Genomic DNA, 21869 nt, shown 5'->3' with positions numbered 1-21869 from the left:
AAGTTCCACACCATACTCACACCAAACCCACTCTTCAATTCACACACCATGAAAAATACAAGTCATTTATATTACAACACATAGTCTTTATTGGGAGAAAATGTTAACAACATAAAAAGTGACTTTAAAATCTCGGATAAAATCATGATTCATGTCCACTAGCTGTCCACTTTGATAGATGAAATAGTACCTTTGAATAACAATGATGATGATAATGATGCACACTTTTCCACTGCAGACAGATGATGCTCCTGCGTCCTAGCGCTGTGTCACTCATGCTGTGTCCTTGCGGTCCCCTTGCTAGTCTTTTATCCATCAAAAGTGTCTGTGCCTTTTTAGGAAGTCTTTTTACAGTGATGATGGGGATCCAAATATTAGGATCATTTGACATACTATTTACACACTGAATTCACAAAACAAAGTACTTCTCTCTTTTTGTACAAAAAGCTAAGATATGGATTGAAGAGGCTGAATACATCATAAGGACGTTTACACCAACTCAAGGTCATCGCTATGGTTACATAACCTACAAAGAAAAAAGGTCAAAGGTCAATTGTATAAACAACTCATATTTACCTAGAATTATGATGACTATACTGACCATCTCTGCCATCAGTTTCAGCTGGAAAAGGAAACATTTTAAAATTTTCAGCTGATAAAAACATTGAATTTACTGAATAGAACCAATATGTTAAATACTATGTATTAATCTCTCTCACACAAATTTGGCTTAAACAAAATAAAGATCCTTTTTTGTATTAAAGATGCAGGGAAATTAAAGTTTTGCTGATGTTTTTTGGTACTTACTGTTTCAGATCTTGAAATTACCATGTTACCAGAGGGTCCTAGTTTCTTTGATTTTACTGTATACTAACTCTCTCTCGTAACATTTTTTATAATAGGAAGCACATGTTGATAATGGACAGACTTCATTATTTGCATGAAAATATACTTCTTTGGAAAATAAATCTCTTAAAATTTCGTTCTCTTCCTCTCTCTCAAATAAATACCGTTGAATTTCAGGATTTTAAAAATTTCATTTCTTTCTTCTCTCTCAAATAAATACTGTTGAATTTCAGAGTTTTGAAAATTCAGTCTATCTTCTCTCTCAAATAAATACTGTTGAATTTCAGGATTTTTAAAAATTTCATTCTCTTCTCTCTCCAATCAGAATGGAAGCAACTGTCCAATTCAGACTAATAACCTTTACTGTTTTTCAAGACTACTCTCTCAACACAGCATGCAAATCTAGAACAGGAAATCTCATTAAACATTTTTTAATGAAAATCAATGATTCCCACACTAGGCAAACATATCTTCTTAATCATCTAAATGAAAACGTTTTTTCTTCTTTAGATACTACTCTCAATAAAAGTCCTTTCCATCCCCTTACAAAATTTGATCAGGACTAGTTCCCTCCTCCATTAATTCACTCTTTTTTTAAAGTTACACAACTTCTGTTTTAAAGGATTTATTTCTCTTTCACACACATTTTTTGTTTTGCTAGTATTCTTAATATCTGTTTTCACAAAAAGAACACATCCAAAACAGCAAACGCTCCCATATTCCTATATATGCCTTCAAACAACATAATTACACACTACATCTAAAAATAAATATTTAGTCCAATTATTTCCCACACTCAACTCTTACAAATAATTCACTTAAAAGCCTTCATCGTTAAAAAATATTAGATGAACGTATGTTTGTCCTTTTTTTTTATTAATATCTTAACTCTAGATTTGGTTGTTTTTTTTTTTTTTTTTTTTTTTTGCATAGCACATCATACTTCTACAAGGCTATCAAGGTTATCAATGGAAAGTAAGGTATTTTTAGGAATAATCTTTTACATACGGAGAGAAATGTTGTTTAAGATGTATTTGCGTACATTTCTTATTCAACTTATTTTTCAATATTTCTGATATGACCTTGAACTTTTAACCAGTTTTTTGTGGTATGTGGGCAAATGAAATCTGAAATGCAGAGATCTTGATTTCAGCCACAACCCAAGGAAACTAAGTAAAGTTCAATATTTGTATCAAAGAGATCGCTACAAAAAGACCCAGACATGATAAATGTCCATATAAATGCAAGAACATGATGCAATATTTTCACCTTGTTACCAACAATCAGTAAATTGCCAAACACAAATGGAATTGTATACGACATAACTTTTTTTCTTTTTCAACCATTTACTGTCAAAGAAATTAATCTCACTTGCTTGTAAAGTGTCAGTAAGATTATACCATTATATTTGTAGTTCTCTCATACAAAGCATATTATGACAGAAATGTTTACACATGTGTGCATATATAACTATAAAGGTATGAACGATAAATCAAATTTTAAACACGATCAATAAAAATATATGTCAACTACATGCATGGCTATTATTGCACAATTAAATCTTGAATAAAATGTATATGAAATGACATCCGTAATATAAACACTTGGTTTGGGGTTAAGTATCCCTAAGAAATCGCAGGATATAAATATCAAAAGCAATAACAAAAACAAATACTTCAATGTCATATTGAGCAGCGATAGACATTTATATATCTACAAACATTTGTGATTTCCCACTACAATTATCTCCTTTGTAACATTCAGTTGTACAGCGATTCATAACCAATCTGACAGCCAAATGCCCACAAACTCACCAACACATGTACATATTGATTAGTCTACATAACCACACAGACACTCGCATACATACAAAGTATGGAGGGAAACTTGATAACATTATACAGAAAGTTGCTTCATGTTTCTGTACTAAAACCACATCATTGTGATAATGATATATAGATATGGCACATGGAAATAGTAATGAAATTCTATTCCATTTTCCCCCTATCATATCAGGATTTCATTAAAAAAAATTATGGAATGGAAGCATATTCAACTTAGCATTGGAATGTGTGGGTTTTTTTTCCAGCAAAGCTGTATTATCACACAAATTTAAAACAAAAAAGTGGTTCCTCCAATTTGAGAATAACTTAAGGGACAATTCAATGAGGCCAATTCTGTCACATAACCACGAAGCAAAATATGACATAAATATATTGTTCTATATTCCTTATAAATCATATAACAAGAAATATTGATCAATTCCATGACATTGTAAAGTATTTTGATTGATATTTTTGAAATTCCAAATGGTTCATCAATACAATTAAGCAGGTATAACATGTATGCTGTACCCATACCTGAGCCAAAGTCATGTATGTTAAACAAATGCAATACATAACCACTGATTAGTTGGTGAAATTATATTTAGACAAGAACATGCACCTAATAACCTAAACACAGTACTGCAAGAGCGATTTGGGTAGTTCTAGACAATTTTTTTTTACTTCACTGGCAAGGGCGAGGGTTTGGCATACAAGACGTCCGACCACAATGTGTTATGGCGGACAGTAAGTGAGTTTCATTACAGCGGGCTTTTCTGGCATATCACAGTAAATCCAACTAATCTAATTTCCAGTAGAACTGGCTTGTTTCCGATATATATGCAAAGTTTAATGTACTCTTCGACTGAATTGTCCCTTTAAAATAAAGAATTTATTGAAATAAAACTATTACATGACTAAGGGGAATATAATAAGTTTAATACCAGAAAAATACCAGAAAAAAACACTAAAATTGATTTCTGAGTTAATAAATTGGATTTTCTATAAGCAGCAGATACGTATGCTATTGAGGAAAGTGAAATTTTATAATTGTCAAATATTCAATCAAAAAGGTATAATTTACCTCTGATATCAAGGTATTTCATTTTCATTCAAATGATAATGTGACAATAAATATATCATGAAAATCAAAATAAAACTTATAACTGATAAAATTATAACTATATCGATTGAACCTCTGTGGCTAAATAGAGACCTTGTAAAGATCACAAAATGAACTAAAAACAGAACATTGGTAACCTAAACAAATGACTGTGGTCATACCTATTACATACATACACAAAAATCTATAGCCTGTGAGAAAGCACTCTCTCTGCCTTTCAATCTTGGGGATCACAAATGTCTGTAGATATCTTATACAATATATATATAAACATGGACATAGATGTCTACATTGGAATTACGCAAGAAGAGCTTTTGGTAATACTATCACAAGTAAATGTATAATCTAATAAAACAATAACATCTTATATAAAAATATATTAAGCTGCCTTTCTTGTAAAGAATTGGAAATTGAATTTGGCACAGAATTTATAGAACACAACTTCTTGTCCATAAACTGAACAGATGTATTGAGCCAATTTTCTAGTAGTATAGGAAACTGCCCGAGGTAGAATCATTTTCCGAATAAAATCTGCAAAAGAAATGTAAGCATTTTAGGAACACATGCCTATTTACCATTTAAAACAGCCTTTGCATAAATTGGATAAAAGAAATACCAGGCAACCCAAGAAAAATTCTTTCTGATTGGGTGATTTTTGTCCACTGTTGAATATCGTTAACTGTCAATTTATATTGGACAACACACTATGCAAACACTTACCTTAACTGATGACCTCAGACTTACCTGCTTATCTTCTCGAGAAGTAAACTTGTGCTTAAGACTAAGAAACAATAGCTCACCTTAAATGATGTCCAAACCTTACTGTGTAGCTAGCATGTATATATTAATAACAGCAAGCAGTCAAAACTGATAAGCAGGAAATTTCCTATAAACAATAGCTAGAAAAACAAACTTGCATTTTCCCCCCATTTGTTTTAAATAATCTAACATGAAGATGTCTTAGTTACTACATAGAAGATGATACAGCTAGCACAGATTGGATTTGTACATCAGCAGGTTTTTGCAATGATTACAAACTGAATGGTGAATTAAAATATATGTAGATTATGAATGATGTGGTTACCTGACTGATCAGTGTCTACGACTACTGCTGTACTCTCTCTCTCGTTCCCGCTCCCTGTCACGGTCACGATCACGCTCTCCTCTGTGAGAGGACCGTGACTCCTCGTAGTGACGTTCACGGTCCCTACTCCTTTCACGATATTCCCTTTCCCTACTTCGTGTTCTGTGACGACTCCTCTTTTCACGGTCACGGGTATCCCTTTCTCGATCCCTGGAGCGTGAGCGTCTTGATGTGCTCCTAAGAAAAAAAAATATCCATAGTAATATTTCTTTTCCTTTGAAAGACAACATTTCAAAACTTTTCCTAAAAAGAACATATAACGCTGAATAACAATACGATCAGTTGTGATAAATAAGCCTAATTTTTAATGTTCTCAATCATACAGTCAAAACTGAAGAACTGAAATATCAGAAACTGTAACAGGAACGATTTATGCCTCTCAAACTCCATTGCTGATGGTTTGTCGGTAAGGTACATGTAGGGTTATTCAGGTTAACAACAAAATGGCTGCTGCAGCATACATCAAACTAGGCCTATCTACAATCCTATCTCTGTTGTATACTTGCTTACAAGTTTAAATAAAATTAATTTATTGCAATGGGAATCTAAAATAGCTTTGATTAAAATGTGATTGCTGATAAGAATGTGCAGTTTTAGCGGACTGGAGGCGGGTAGATACTCAGTACAGGTGTGCCTTCTTTATCTGTGCTCCAATTAGCAGATTACAGTCGGACTATGTCACAGTTGAGTGAATGTTTTTATTGACTTGGGGTGTTTTACCAATAAGTTTCACTGACCCTAGCTAATATACACCTTATTGAGGGCTGGGCATCACATAATACACACATACACAACTCTTACTGGCAGTGGTGGTAAAAATGTGAAGCCTCAGATTGACGCACGGCATGCAAAGAACGTGCCTCAAAATAAATTTTGCTGCGTCACTGACCGAGGTCTCGGGTTAATGGATGCCCTGGGTCAGCACCAACAAAATACTTTGAATTAAACATGGCCTTCAATTTATATAAATTAAAGTTCATGCGGCTAAACCGTATTTCAAAATTATAACAGATTTCAATTTAAGCTGAAAACGATTAGCATGTCCTAATATTAGAATGATCAAAACATGAACAATCAACAAATCATGATTAAAGAATAGTTCCAAGGCATGGATACAAAAAAACTACCTATCGGTAAATGATCTTATCCCCCAAAGTACTTACTTGGATCCATAAGATTTTTCTTCAATCCCGTGTAGAGTATCCTGAAGGGAGCTGATCAGAATCTTACAGCGGTCGTCACTGGCAATTTTAGATTGTTTGATCAGGGAAATGGCTGTCACCAAGGTCTCTATAGCACTAGCAAATTCACCTACAAACACATGGAAATTCAACACACTTTTACTTATAGTATAAAAAGTAACCTATATGAATTATTACAGTAATATAAAGATTTATTGATGGTAAATACATGTATTTTTGATCGGTATCATTTTTAAAGGAAAAGTACCTTAGAGATTAATTTTTTATCACAAAATATTTTTGGCTTTGATGAGGTCCTAAAAAGGTGGACATGCATATTTCTATTAAGAATCCTTTTGAAACGTAACCTTGTTAAACAAGATAGACTACTAGGCTATGTATGAAATGATGGTTACCTGCACTAGCATCCTGTACAGCTCGAGAAATGGCACTACTCGACACTGTCTTGTTCCTCTGGAATATCTCCTCAAACTCTTGTTCACTGAGTGCTGGAGATACTGGCTCCACCCTGCCGTTCGAAAAATATAACATTTTACAGAATATAACTACCAGAATACAACTGTGGGGTAAATTGATATTAATTCAACCTACAAACCATCATTCAGGGGTTGTCTAATCGCCTGTGTAATTATTTGAATTCAAACTTTAAAACTTTCTTAAATTGTCCTTTCACCAACTGAATTTTTCCAAAAGCAAATCATTTCTGAACAAAACAGCTACTGAATGCCACTCCTTAAACATCTAGCACAAAACTTTAGGACTACTCAGTTAGAACCATTCACCCAAAGCCCGGACAACAGGGTTTCATTATCAGGCAGTTGTTCTGTTCTTATAGCAATGGGTTTTAAAGTATTTCGAAGGAAAAAAAGGTAAGCAATGCTTTTGACAAACATGCATCTTACCCGAAAGTCAAAGATCTATTAGACTATCACATTTAAAGAAAATTTGTTTTTAAAAGTTTTAGAGTAAAAAATACAGAAATCCTAACTGTTCTATGCATATTACCAATGCCATGAACATTTAAGTGAGTAAGATTAGGGGATGACTGTCCTATACCTTTCTGGTGGGGGTCTGCTGTAGTGATCCCCTCCTGGGTAAGAGGATACAGGAGCTCCGGGAGGTGGCCTGTTATACGGGTCAGGGGCTGAGTGTACTGGCTGTAACACAAATTAATGCTGCCAAATCACTTTACTGTATTAAGGTTAATCCATGACAATTGTTTCAAAGAGTCTGTTGACAGTTAAAATCTCTAACTATGACATGAAACAAACAAATTACAATATTTAAATTACATTTAGACACACTTACCATTGGGCCTGCTGGCGGGGGTCCATGTTGAGGGGGGAAGAATGCAGGGTTGACATGAGGGGCAGGGGCAGGTGGGTGTCCTGGTGGATGTCCCGGGGGTGGTAGCGACATCGGGGGCTGACCACTAGGGGGCATACCTAAGTAACACAGAAATAAATATTTCACATTGGATCCAACACAGAAATAGACCTTCTGTTCACATCTGTTCAGCAAGATACAGAGATCACATTTTAATTTACTTTTTCATATGTTCAGCAAGATACATGCACAGATTGAAGTTTCATTTTTTGCAGCTGTTTAATTATTCCTTTCATCTTCATATCAAACTCTGCTTGCAAAACTTGTACTAGAAAATTTGTGAGAGAAAGTCAATTGATGTCTATGATTGTAACTTGATCAAGGATTAATCTATGAATGTAACTCAATCAATCACTCATTACAGGAAGTGATAAACTTGTCAATATCTAAAGCATACCTGTACTATTTTTCATGTAAAACATAAGTGAATCTAAAACAGCAAATACCCTGCCAAATAGCGCTTAACAAAATCTTACCTGGACCAATGCCTGGCCCACCTGGATGTGGGTGAGTGGATCCTGGAGGTGGAACAGGTCTTGGGGGAGGGGGTCCAAGGGCAGGGTTGTATGGAACTGAAATATGTGTTTTATTAACTTATGTGAAAATAAACATACTGATACACTGTATAACTTTTAACTCAGTGAATTTGTGACTTTAACAAAACGAAAACTAACTAATGATGGTAGTCATACTAAGTGTCATGGTCATACAGTGTTGTCAGAAATGCGTTTCATTTTGAACCCTAACATGAGGGAATGGGGTTCAAAATGGATATCTCTTCTATTGTAAAGTTGTATTCATAGATATCCACGCAGACTTGCAAAATTTAACTCCATGACCATTCAAGTGATTGATGCTATTTGAAAATCAAAACAGCTGTTTTTTTTATGTTATAGATACAATACAATCTTGTTTCTTTCCTGAAAAAGTGGCAGTCATAATAATATAATCATGGAAGCTGAAATGTATTTGATTATAAAATGACTTGTATATAATATTCTCATCAAATATCCCTGAATGGTAACTGCTACTTATTACTTTGTATCCCCATTAGCTTATAATTATCATTTTACAACCGGTAACAAAGAAGTTACCAAAGATAATATAATGAGTTCAAAGTTTCACACACTTATCAGATCATATCATAACACACAATTTTGTTTTACAATATCTAAACAACAGGAGTCAGGACATGACTTTGTAAAACAAGGGATGAAAGTGATTTTGCGACAATATGAATGGTACATGTACTACAACATGACATAGTATATATAATATCAATATTTATGAGGCTAATTTAAAAGTTTATCAGAATTAAACATGCTATTGACTTAGCCAGACATCCAGCTGTCTATTTGAGAATAATTCCCTTTTGTTATATACAAGTCATCAATGGCAAAATTGGCTGCCATCTTGCTTTTCCTATTGAAAAGAAAAATGCAAAAATTTAGATTTTTTGAAAGTTAAGTACTAGATCTTATTTCCTTTCATTCGCAGTAAAATAATCATATTTTTATTAGGGTATGTGAACATTACAAAATTGGAGATACAGGCTGTAAAAAACATATCCCTCTATGAAAGATCAGCTTTGAATTCAGCAGACAAAGGTAACACTAGCTGTACACCTCCTATTTGATGGAGGGGACATAAAAAGGTTATCATCACTAGATCCTAGAATTATTATCAAATAGACAGTAACCATTTTTGTCCCCATGCTAGCAATACACCTCCACCACCTAAGCTTGATATTGTAGGTGTTTCACAAAAATACTTTCTTCATCAATGCAGAAATGAATCTATGATGTCTTTTTCTGTTATAGTATTCTGCTCTTGTAAACAGGTTTTAAATATTTGTTATTTGTTCATGAGAGAAAAGCTTCAGAAATTTGCTGGAAAGATGTTGTATTTTTTTTCACAGACCCTTTTAACATACAGATACCTGATAACAGAAGAAGGAAACTTTGACTCCCTTACAAAAATTATATGTGCAACAAATGCTAAAATTACCCCTACTAGTTTTTTTAGTTGAATGTATTTAACCAGCCTTAAACTATACTTCAACTATATATAGTACATGTATATTCGTATATGCAGACTTTGGCCTGTTAGAGCTACCAAGTAATAATAAAAGATTACTCATTGCAAAACAAAAATTTCACAATATTAACAATATAAGCTTGCCAGTAAATAATTTATAACATGAGTTTAACCATGTAAACAACATCAAAATTCTCCAACAAATTCTCAAAAATTTTAAATGCAAGTTGGATCTTTAGTCATAATCACATACTTGATACTGAACATTAAAAAATAATGTTTTCATATTGTTAATAATTATTATTGTTTTCATCCTAAATCTAACTTTCTGATTGGCAGACTCTTTTCCTTCATATACTATGAGGAAAAAATCTGAGAATGGCGTGAAAATGCGTTGTTATCATGATGTCACAATAGTAAACTCGACAATGATTATCGATTTAGGAAACATAATCTTTTGGAAAATCAATGAAATCGTGCGTAACATTGTTGTGTTATCAAGTAGTCTGAAAAATTAATTATAAGCATTGATGTGATTATTTTTTAACTTCATCGGGTTATGATATAAATTTTATTTGCAAACTTTTGTGTGAATCCGCTACGAGGGTTCATACAGTTTGCAAACAAAATTTCTTTCATACCCCAATGAAGTTAAAAAATAGTGACATCAATGCTTAAATAAAAAATTTCAATTGAAAAACACAAATATAATTTTTCTAGACAGAGTATAGTTCAACTTTAATCTGAAATAAACTGTCCACAATCAACTGACATATGATACATTGACATTGTAAAAATATCTCGATCATAAGTGTATGACATATCTTGACCATCGAGCTCATAAAAATTAACCTTGAAAGGACCTCTTTCACGAACAATGGAATTTTGCCCATGAACCAATTTTATTGAAATTAAATGTAATATGTAGCAATATAAATGCAAACCCTTTAAAACGTTAAAAAATTTACCGGTCCACAATTTTTCTGAAATTTTCATAATATTTACTTCAGGTAATGAGCCAACTTTTTAGAAAAAAATTTTGGTGCACTCAAACTGGAAGTTGGTGAATCACCATTGTTAATAATTGACATGGCCGAAAATAATACCCAAAATTTCGATATTTTCGATCTTTAAAATTTAGCCAAAATTTTATTTGTCCCATTTTGTCTACATATTTGTGATCATAATATGTAATTATTTATACTCTTCAGAAAATAATACAGTTTTATGACATAAAACATTATTTTGATAACTTTTTGGATCAAAAAGGGAACCCTGTCATACACCTATACTGGACAACATTAATTTGGCCACAGCACAGGCCCCTGGGACCTTTTGAATTTTTTAAGCGTATTTCAAGGGTTTGCTTTAATGTTGCTACATGTAACATTTAGTTTTAATAAAATTGGTTCGTGGGCAAATTTCCATTGTTCGTGAAAGAGGTCCTTTAAACATTAACATTTTTTACTATGAAGAAATTAAAATACATGTATTCAGCATATGTATTAAGTAAACAAGTACCAACTGACAAAAATACTAAAACTGACAACTGATTGTGTTTTATTATTTTGCTCCTTTACGTCATTTTAATGACACAATTCAAGACCAATCATAAATATAATTGTAACTTGTAAATCATGACCTCTCCACAAAAACATTAAATTTTTGTTGCCATTTTAACTTAATTATAACTCAATTAGATGTACAGTGTATACAAATGGTTAACTTTCTAGTCAGATTTATTACCCTTGACTGAAGATTTGAAACAGTGACAGGAGCTTTGGTGTTAGAACTAACCATTCCTCATTCACATTTTTGAAATATGCATTGAAGTTAAGATGATATATCAATCTATTATGCTAAGCAAACATCATTGACTCTCAAAGTGTTGTGCTCGACTGCTATATTTTCTGCACCTTAGCAATATCAAGGTAAACTTGATAGGGTGTAGAGAGATTATACATGTGTGTCTTACAGCTGAAATTGAATTAGTTTCACACCAAAAGCTTAGTGAAGTCGTATTGGCTGTACATGGACCAATGTATTCAAAGGGTGCAAATAGCAAAATTTTAGGTACTACCTTTAGAATCAATAATGCATTACAGATTAATTACATGTACATGATATATCAGCTATAATTCCTTCTGATTATCCTGCCGACAATATTCACTATTACCTCAACAACCTTTAGCTTATCAATCTGGATAACTACCATTATGGATAAGATTTAACCCTCGTGTAACTGTGGAGAGGTCAGGGGTTAACATTGAGCAGACTTACTTCCTGGTGGAGGAGGTTGGCCAGGACGGTTGAGAATGGCTATAAATTAAGACAAGGAAATCAACCTTCAGCATGTAGTCAGCAATAATCATACTGCTAAGCATGCACTACCCAATATTAACCTAGACCTCTTAAAATGTTTGGAGACATTCTACTGACACTAACTAGGATATCTGTAAATATAGCAGACTCAATGTAACTTATTATCAGGTCTGATATTATTCCTGTAAAAGAAAGCACTTATCTATTACCATTCTCCATCAAGTTGTTATAAAAAAACAATTATGTTATATTACCAGTTTTTTGCATTATACAATAATATTTCAAATAATCTCTTTAAGATTATTTCTTAAATTGACAATTCAAAATTTCCAGCATACATTTTTTATTAAAACAGATGATACTCATTCTGATATAAAGACTACATTAAATATTAAAAGAGTAAGACAAAGTCAACTACATAACTGTACTGTCATTATATCCAAACCCTGGATTATGTCATAGCAAAACAAGGCTCTGCTTTTGACAGCTTATATATATACAAGATGTGACATTCTAGTTTGGTCTTCTGATATACATGAAGAGAAATTGGTATATCAAATAACAGTATACAGTTGTTGACTGGAATTGAGGGTAAGAGATGATTTATTGGACCGGAAGACAAACCATTGCCCAAGGCCAAAGGCCTGAGCAACAGTTTGTTTGAGGGTCCAACAAATCATCTGTTGCCCAAAAAACCCAGTCGATACTTGTTTTGTTGTACCCATCGACTCGAAACAATGCATTGAATTCATGAATCATAGGTGTGAAGTCACTCAGGTCTAATAGGAAATAGTAATGGTGGACAGTTCATTTATTGGCATTTCTGTCAATTGAGTTATATAGAAACGATTGTATAGGGGTTAACAATGCATTGTATAGGCTTTGAAGTTGGGCATCATTCCTTATACTGTTCAAAAACAAGTTGTTGTAGCTAGGCATGATTAGCCCGAAAGATATTTCTCCAGAAATAACTTCAGTTTTACTATGACACATAATGCAATCCAGAGGTAAAGTGAGGGATAACTCATAGATTACTGAGGATGTGTTTAGTACAGTAAACATTCTTTCTAGTATTAGACCACTGATGTAACATAACCCATAGCTCAGATTACAGTATTTCATAACTTGTATACAAATCTACATTTTGTATCATCATTTTTTTGTGTACATGTACCAGGTTTTAAAGTGATTCAATAAATGCCATTTGTTGTTAAAAAATCTTTTCTATTAAACATGATCTTAGTAATTGTTTTAACAAACAAAATCATAAGGTCATTCAGACCTTTGGAATATGCAACCATAACATAGAATTAATAGAAATACTGGGTATTAAAATCAAGAAAAATGTCTTTAAGAATGTAATAGCATTTCATTCTAAAATTCTAATAATTGAAGTATGCCATTCAAAGATACAACCCTCTGTCACTGTTCTTCTTTCTATTGATCAAATTAACAGAATACACCAAAATACATTTGGTTGTGAATAATAAAACTAACATATTTTTAAAGAGGAAAAAACCAGATATAATAGTCTGTGATATTTTAAACGCATAGACGTAATTTTATATGCATTATATATGTATGTAACATAATGCAATACCTTGTACCCACATCAAAGTAGAAAACATTTTTGTCACATGTAAATTATGTACAGTATGTTTTAAACCTCTCCATAAAATTTACAAAACATTATGACTTACATTTTAATGTATTGAAATTCAACATTATCGCTTAAAAGACATAAATGGCAAGATAAATGAAGATTTTACCAGTGTCATGAGTTCCTGCAAACCAATAAACAGGGATATATACATATGGTGGGGTGGTTCATGTGAAGTTTTCCAATATTTTACCACTCGTGATAAATGGTTTTCTTGATCTGTTCAGACAAGTCTTGTCTGAAGTACCACAGATCTTTGAATAGATGTTTTAGTCCTAGATTGGTTTGTTTCTGGTGGAGGTGTATGTGTACGTTGAAGAAAACTAAATTTATATTTACAGGGCTCGACATTAACCATTGCCCGACTGCCCGGGGCAGGTCAGACCTCCTGTCGGGCAGGTCAGTTACGTCTGTGACTTGCCCGACTGGGCAGGTGGATATTTTAGTGCCATTGATACTTGTTTAGGCTGATGTAGAGTTGATATCACAGTCCTTAAGATACATTTACGGGTCATGTAACAAAATCTGAGCTATGAAGCTGTCTACACAGATTTATCGGTATAATTAGTCATGGTCAAACAGATGTTTGTACACCCATGTAGTATACACGATGTGATAATTCAAGCGCTTTGATGACACAGTCATAATGTAATTTGACAGAAAGCATGGCAAAAGAGCTTTGAGATTGATAACAAATGGTAGGCCTAGCTCAAAAGCAATAGTATGGCAATAGTGGAAATCAAAAGTTTATCATTATATGCAAGAATCAAGATTAATTATACATGACCAGCTTTTGACTGAAAATCAAGAAATTTATAAGTTCTGTTCGCCATGCTGGCTATTCACAACCTAGTCTGCTCAAATCGATCTTTCCCTATCGGTATTTTACAGTTTTTGCTTGTAGAATATTGTTAGCTAAGACACATGTTCATCTCGTTAATAATCACCGATATTGTGTGGGCTAAGAAGAAGATACATCAAAGCAGATTTGAAGTGTCAGTGGAGTTATTAGGTCTGGAAGGTTCCTGATAATTATCACTTGCCCAACTGGTCAGTAGCTAGGAACAATTTATTAGGACAGGACATATTTTGTTATATTTACTACAGTGAATTATTAATTCTTCAATATGCTCATAGAACACAAAAATTAAGAAAATCAAAAGGAATCATAAATTTATCATAAAAATAGAGAAATTGTATCATTTTTCATTAAATTTTATTGGGCAAGTCAAATTTCCAGTCGGGCAGGTAGGTTTTTGTAGTCACCTGCCCGACAGGGCAAGTCCTTAAAAAAGTTAATGTCGAGCCCTGATTAAATTTATATTTATGTTCAGTTCACACGAATACATCTGTCAATTTGTGTTGACAATACAAGTCCAGATAATCAGTATACAATAGCAGCCAGAAGTATATGATCATGATATGACATACTTTTAAACAAAATGATTTTAAAATGACTATTAAATGCAGGTTAAAAGTAATATATGGGTAATCACACACATTTAATAAAGTGATACAGAAGGCTGTTTGAACCAAATCTTAAAATGGTAAAAATGAAAGTACCTGGAGGTCTGTCCCACTCTGGCCTTGGGGGTGGTCCTCGTGGATCATGCCCTGGGGGTGGGGGTCCCCTCATCCCTGGGGGAGGAGGACCTCTCATTGGCTACAACAGAAAATTGAGGAGAAATTTTTAATTGAAAAGCACAAGAAAAATTTAATCCAAACACCACCATCCACTTAAGATCAAGACATACGCTTCAGTCATGACATTCTACATACCATTCCTGGTGGGGGTCCAATATTCCTTGGGGGCATAGGGCCACCAGGGTGCATAGGTCCTGGGGGCATGTTCATGTTGGGGGGTCCACCCATCTGTGGGGGTCCACCGTGTCGTGGGGGACCACCTGTAAAACAATACAATGAATACCAACATTCTTTCTGCAAATGTCGCCTAGTTAATCTCCAAAACAGAATACACATCTATGTTGAAACAGATTTCTCATCAGTACATAATGTGTTATTCAAATCATTATCAATCAAAATATTTTTGGACACTATCAATTCCTTCATTTATTTCATTAAACTACGTTATTTAATTTTAATTGAAAATCATTTAAGTTGTGCAAGTTAAAGACCAATTACCAGAGAATGGGGGTCCACCATGGGGTGGCATTGGACCAGATGGAGGAGGCCCTAGAGGGGGTCTCTGTCCTTGGTTTGGTGGATGCTGGTGTCTTTGTGGCATCATGTTTGGTGGCTTATTGGACTGCATCCTCTGTTGTTGGTTACCTCCTTGATGAGGTGAATTGTGAGGGGGTCCACGAGGGGGCTTGTTACCTGTATCGTACAAAAAGTAATACAGTCAAACCTGTCTATAACAACCACTGAAGGGGAGACAGAAAAACGGTGACTAAAGATAGGTTGCCTTTATAGACAGGTTGGGGCTTTCATGCGAGCCAGTAAATGAAACGGAATTATATTAATACAAAACAGACCTACTATTTGATATTTATATATTTATTACAATGCATTATATAAGAACTAATTGTGTCAATATATCTTTTTGATTTGTGTTCGTTTTATTTTTTATGTTTGGATGGACTTTCAAATGTAATCGAAAATTTTGATCATAACAAAATCAACTCGTTTTGATACACACTAGTAGTAGATTTTTTCAGCTAGGAACATAATAATTACCTTATTACTGACTTTACATGACATAGAATTATCTGTGCAAGATTTATTTCAGACAATGTATGTGTATAAGATTTTTACAACAAACTCACTGGCAAGTCGTATCTAATGTTGCTGTGTAACCAGTTTTGACGGATTAATCTTGGGACATGAAAGATCGATTTGGAGGCGTTTTCTCACAATAAATAGCTTCGAAACTATCAAAATCACAATGCAGGTACTCATATTAACTTTCAGTAGCGTTTCTACCAAGTAATGGGACCATATTTTATTGATAAACACATAGAGAATACCTGGGTTACATCGGGCGATAATCAGACTGACTCTATTCATAAAGAAATTGAACATAAATTTATAGGCCTCATTTGAAATAGACCAGACCATTCAGGGATCAATTTAACTCTGATTTATTACCGTTGATGGGTAAATTTCCCCTCAAGGAATGAATTCCCCTCTGGCCTAAAATTCCCCTAAAGATTTAAAAATTCCCCATTTGAAAAATGACCGTTTTACACAATTTCCCCTGTGACTTATTTTTCATTATTTTTTTTTAGACTTTAGTTTGCAAATTTCTTCATATTTATCATACAGCTACTGCATATTTTATGATAAACTCAAATTTTTCATTATTGAGCTTAGAATCTAGATTGATCCCTGCCATTTCTTAGTAGAATAATAATGCTTATCGACAATGAATAACGGAGTACATTAAATAAATTGGCACTTTTATTTTGCCTACCGTATCATCCGAGTTATGGCTTCAAAATCAAGCTTTACAAGTGATCTTTTCGTGCACATAGCGTTCGCGACAAAACATAAACTCACCCTTTGATAGGCATAAACAGTTGTTAGAACTTTCATTCTCAAGTCGGCAACCATATTTGTACCTCAAATGTTACGACCGCTAGGTTATAAACCATACAGTACCATTCCTCATGGCAAAACCTCTAAATTTCCCAAAATCAAAATTTCTTGAAAACTATCCAAAATATTGCATGAACTTAGTTGGTTAAGACTTTAAATATTTGTGAATTGGCTTCAGGAAAGTACATAAACTACATTGGAAATAAAAAATCTTATTTGTTATCCTTTATTTCATATTTCATATTTTTTCCCAAATCATGGTTTTGTCGCACATTTTCCCAAAGTCAAAGCCACAGGCCCCATTCCAAAAGCAGTTAGAAAAAGCCCTGAGTGCTGTATAAACAATTCATAGCTTGTGCTCCGTTAATGGCTGTCCTTTGCTTACTAAGGGAGTTAATTACTGGAAGTAGGTCAAAGGGACGCTTCTAAACTTTGACGGGGCTAAAATGGCCGGCCATTAGCCACACTAGACGGGTGGTCGTTATGCACAAAGCCATTATATAGTAAAAATGCAGGGAGAGTCTAAAAACCGGTCATTATAGACAGGCGGTCTTTATATACAGGTGGTCGTTAGACGTTAGAGCAGGTTTGACTGTATGCTAAAATGCTGGGTTTGCTAGAGTTATAGACATAAGTTTTTGCTTTGTTGCACATCCCTTCAAAAGAAAAATGATCAACATTACTTGCAAAGTGATCACTCAACCACCAAGAAGATGTTAGAATTAATATTTTATTTATTGTTACCTTCAAATACAAAGGTTTTAAATAATTTTGATATTTATTCTACAAGACTTTTTAAAGATGACAAAAGAATTGTAACATGCCATACGACCACATCAGAGGTATAAATGATTTAATAAACAATAGGATTACATGTCTGACTCTACCCACCATCTCTGTTGAACTTGTTTGACGTCTCTCCGTTCTGCGGTGAGGCATCACCTTTACGTGCTTGTGCCTCAAACTGACTGAGAGCTTGTTTATTACAGTGTGTGACAGCTGGCACCTGGCCATGAATCTCCTTCCTCTGAAGTTTTTCAAAGATGTTTCGTGATGAATTGTCTGAGCCCACAACTACTACGGCAAAGCTTTAAAAACAATCAACAAGCACATTGGTTATTCTATGGCGCAAAATGTTCTGTACATTGCAATACATACAACTTATGCACATATATTTGATACAAATAAACAACTAGAAAAGCTACAGCATAAACAGAACATAAGGTACACACAACAACGAAGGCAACAAAGATCAGATACACAGATAGATAAATTAAAAAATATAGTGAATATCGTGTTTTCTGAATTTCAGTCCTCAGTTTAGAAATCTAGACCTATTAAAAGAATGTAAGATAACCTTGTAGTAATCCTCTTACCCTTTAGATTGTCCGTTGGCTCTGTTTTCATAAAACTTGATCTCCACTAGGTCAGTGACACCAATAGATGCTACAGCATCTGTGAGATCTTGGTCCGTCGTCCACTGAAGGCAATACAAATTATGAACACATTTGTTTCTGAGTCTTCTTTACATTGGGAGAGGGTCTTTTTATCTCACTTCAGCAAAAACATTTGAATCTTAAAGAGCAAACAGATCTTGTTTAAATGTATCACATAACTGGATATGGACAATGGTATTTTGTGAAAAACGCTATGTTACAGGCAAATTATGAAAGAAATATCACTACAGACATTGGTCAGGTATGAACATTCATATGCCTCATAATATCACTGTAATTTTTAAATATTTACCATGCAATTAATCGTTGATCAATGCCTTTTTACCTGATCATTTCATTTCCCTGAATCCAGACGGCATACTCACCCATGTTAGATTTCCAACATAAAGACTTATTCTTCTCCCTGTGTACCCATGAGGGACAGATATGCTTGACAAGGTCTTGCTGTCACCATCATTTTGCTGTTCAAACAGATTTTTAATGCATGAAGAAAGGAATATAAAATTTTGTTTCATCAGCTAGTACATTAATATTACATATAATTATTTTTTCTGAGATTTTAATATTAACATTAACATTCATATATAGTGTTTCCCACAGCCCTGATTAGCATGGCGCCGCGCCGTGCCCTTTTTACCTGACGCCATGCCCCTATAACCTAACGCCTTGCCCCGTTTGTCCCCAGTACACTTTTACTACACTACCAAAATACCAGGCAGTGGCTTGATAGTTAAGTAAACAAAAGAGGTGTGACCACTCCCTGACCCCCTGACCAACACCCCAGTGGCCCTAATTAGCAGCCTTGGGCTATTTCCACCTTGGCTTGTGGTGTCACTTTCAGGTCTGTGTATTACGTAAGCTGAAGTCTGAGCAGCCGATCGGCAGCCTAGAAATCAATCAGCTGGCCTTTCAAAAAGTTTTATGACTACAGATAGTGAGCATTACTTCAAAAACAAATACTGCTGACAACTGTTAATTATTTACTCACGTTTTTATTTTAATGTTAAATAGGCCTATCTATATGTGATGGATGTCACAAGATTTGCAATCGTAATGGCCGCCATTTTGGGTGTATTGTAAAAGTAGATCCGGAGGTATTGAATTTCAAGATTTTTACAAATATTCCATTTTTTAAAAAAGAAAACGGTCTTATTTTTTAAAAATTTCGATGTGAATTTATTTTAAGAAAAGATATATTAATAATAATAAAATTATTTATAGCAAATTAATTAAAATAAATCAAATTAAAAAGAAATCAATTTTTTTCTCTATCAGATTAAATTAAAATATTTTGAATACTACTCTAGTTATTTGTATTTTCTTAATTTAGTGCTTGTAAATTTAGAACATTTTTTTAATTAATTATCCATTATTATGAAACATGTTATCTTATTCAATTCAATACAGTATTTTTAATATTTCAAAAAAGATATATATTAAAATAAAGGTAATTGGATTGAAATAAAGGAATACATTTTGCATTTTTCCTATTCTTTTAATTAATATAAATGAAATTTAGATCTTTCTTGTGAATCAATTATAGTCATGATGATAGGATCGGCAGATAACAATTTCCAAAATCATTTTGTACACTCAGAATAATTAAATAGATGTCCTGATAAGAAGACAGTTTTAAAGATTTTCCCTTGTATTGGAAGTCGTCGATAAAACCTTTGTGCCCCTCTGATGGTTTTTTATCGCGGTCAAAGTGCCCCCCTCTGATGGTTATTTATCGCAGTCAAAGTGCCCTTTTCAAAACCCAGCACAATGCCCTTTTTCTTCCTGTGGGAAACACTAATATATGGTGTGTCATGTTAAGTATGACACCATAGCAAAATCATTTCTATTGGGCACACCTATATACACCTTTGTAGATCTGTACATGCTCGTAGGTTCTCAATTATATATCAACTCATAATTCTTAAATTCTGACCATATAAGTACACAACAAAATTAGAAAAAGTGTAAGTTTTACAAGCCAAGATTAATTTAACTATTGACAAAATTTGCTTTGTGTCATGATTCAAATAAAGATACGTAATCTTACTGGTAAATCTATTCTTTCTGAACTAGAAGACGCTGTTATCACATCATTGTAAAGGTCGTCATCTGGCACAGCATCATTTTCCTGAAATGAATAGGAAATTATTACTGAAAGCAATTTTTTAATAATTTAAAATGATAAATAATATTAAAATAATTGATATTTGATAATGTAATATGTATACACTCAAGATAAACTAGTTACTTTAGAGGCAAATAAAACGAGCACCGGATCCATAAAACCGAGTTATCCCCCTTGGTTTTTTTGTTTTTGTTTTCCCATGTGAAGGTGAAAATCGGACGAATGTTGCTTGATATAAACTAATGTCGCTCATTATACATTGAAATCATAATAATTATATATTCCATCGTGGAATCAAGGTTAACATAGGCTATTGCGACCATTGCACGTGTGCACGACCACGCGCGAGTCTCCGGCGATGTTCACAAAAAATATTACAATTTGTAGAAATTTGTTGATATCGGTGCACATTACAAAATAACCGAAATTGTCAGAAACCAAAACAATAATAAGTTGCAATGAAAATGCAAATAAACTATAGGTAAAACAACAAACGAAGATAACTGACAAGGTTTCGATTTTATCCATTTTGATGCCAAAACAAAAATGGCGGCTTGAAGTGGAATGCACAAATAATGAAAATCGGGTCATTCATTAAATATTAAGCATGCCACGCTAAAACGAATTATTAAAAACTAAAATTGGTGATGTTTAAACGCGGACAAATTCATGCCAGACAAATCCCAACTTACTGCTGCATCAAAACCGTCCTCTAAATTATCATACAAATCTATGTCCACGCCATCCGCCATTTTCCTTTTTCACAAATTGTGATTTTCTAATTTCCGGAAGGAAAGCCGGTCTACTCGAAATCCGGATTTTGTTATTATCTAGTCATTTACTCATTTTTGATCTAGTATTGGCTCATTCCAATTGTATACATATTTGACCATATTTAAATAATAATGTATTCTTATCTCTCTGGATGTGTCCAACGGTAAAGAAAATAAAAACTAGTCAAGCTGCACAGATCTAATATTATATATTGTAGTGAAGTAACTTGTATACAGAATCCCACCATACATTTATTGTGTGTGCTATTATTTATTTATTTATAGGCTAAAGGAAGATACATTTCTATGCACAATTATCGTTTGATGAGATTTTTTTTATTCTCCAATGTCACGGTTTTTTGGGACAACTTTTGTAAGAGTTATCTCTCTTGTCTCACAACGAGGCTTAATTT

At 33.6% G+C, this 21869-nt stretch overlaps 1 protein-coding gene across 4 annotated transcripts; it reads right to left on the bottom strand.

The window, feature by feature from the left end:
• Positions 1–65: 65 nt before the first annotated feature.
• LOC138329499 (cleavage and polyadenylation specificity factor subunit 6-like) lies at positions 66–21481 on the bottom strand. Of its 4 annotated transcripts, none has more exons than XM_069276533.1 (16): positions 21376–21481; positions 20606–20686; positions 18924–19019; positions 18478–18581; positions 17993–18189; positions 15686–15880; positions 15323–15447; positions 15107–15206; positions 11842–11880; positions 8001–8096; positions 7447–7583; positions 7195–7295; positions 6534–6646; positions 6100–6247; positions 4877–5113; positions 66–526 (listed from the first exon to the last, which is right to left on the bottom strand). In XM_069276533.1, exons 1-15 carry the CDS (start codon positions 21433–21435, stop codon positions 4885–4887), a joined length of 1821 nt encoding a protein of 606 aa, XP_069132634.1. In that variant the 5' UTR covers positions 21436–21481; the 3' UTR covers positions 66–526; positions 4877–4884. The 4 variants fall into 4 exon arrangements, with proteins under 4 accessions (XP_069132634.1, XP_069132633.1, XP_069132631.1 ...); XM_069276532.1 differs by having other exon boundaries at positions 66–4323; positions 6534–6650; positions 7196–7295; XM_069276530.1 differs by having other exon boundaries at positions 6534–6650; positions 7196–7295.
• Between the last annotated feature and the right edge of the window lie 388 nt (positions 21482–21869).

This window comes from Argopecten irradians, chromosome 8 (assembly GCF_041381155.1).
Source record: "Argopecten irradians isolate NY chromosome 8, Ai_NY, whole genome shotgun sequence".
Classification (NCBI taxonomy): domain Eukaryota; kingdom Metazoa; phylum Mollusca; class Bivalvia; order Pectinida; family Pectinidae; genus Argopecten; species Argopecten irradians.
The sequence above is the reverse complement of the archived record's forward strand: the minus strand, read 5'-3'. Positions and strand labels throughout refer to the sequence as shown.

Excerpts from the sequence above, each read along its gene's own strand:
- LOC138329499 (XM_069276532.1), bottom strand. The coding sequence starts at position 21,435 with ATGGCGGATGGCGTGGACATAGATTTGTATGATAATTTAGAGGACGGT. Across the intron at positions 19,020-20,605 it reads CAGAAAGAATAGATTTACCA|CAAAATGATGGTGACAGCAA; the intron begins GTAAGATTACGT and ends CTGTTTGAACAG. Across the intron at positions 18,190-18,477 it reads GCCAACGGACAATCTAAAGG|CTTTGCCGTAGTAGTTGTGG; the intron begins GTAAGAGGATTA and ends TTGTTTTTAAAG.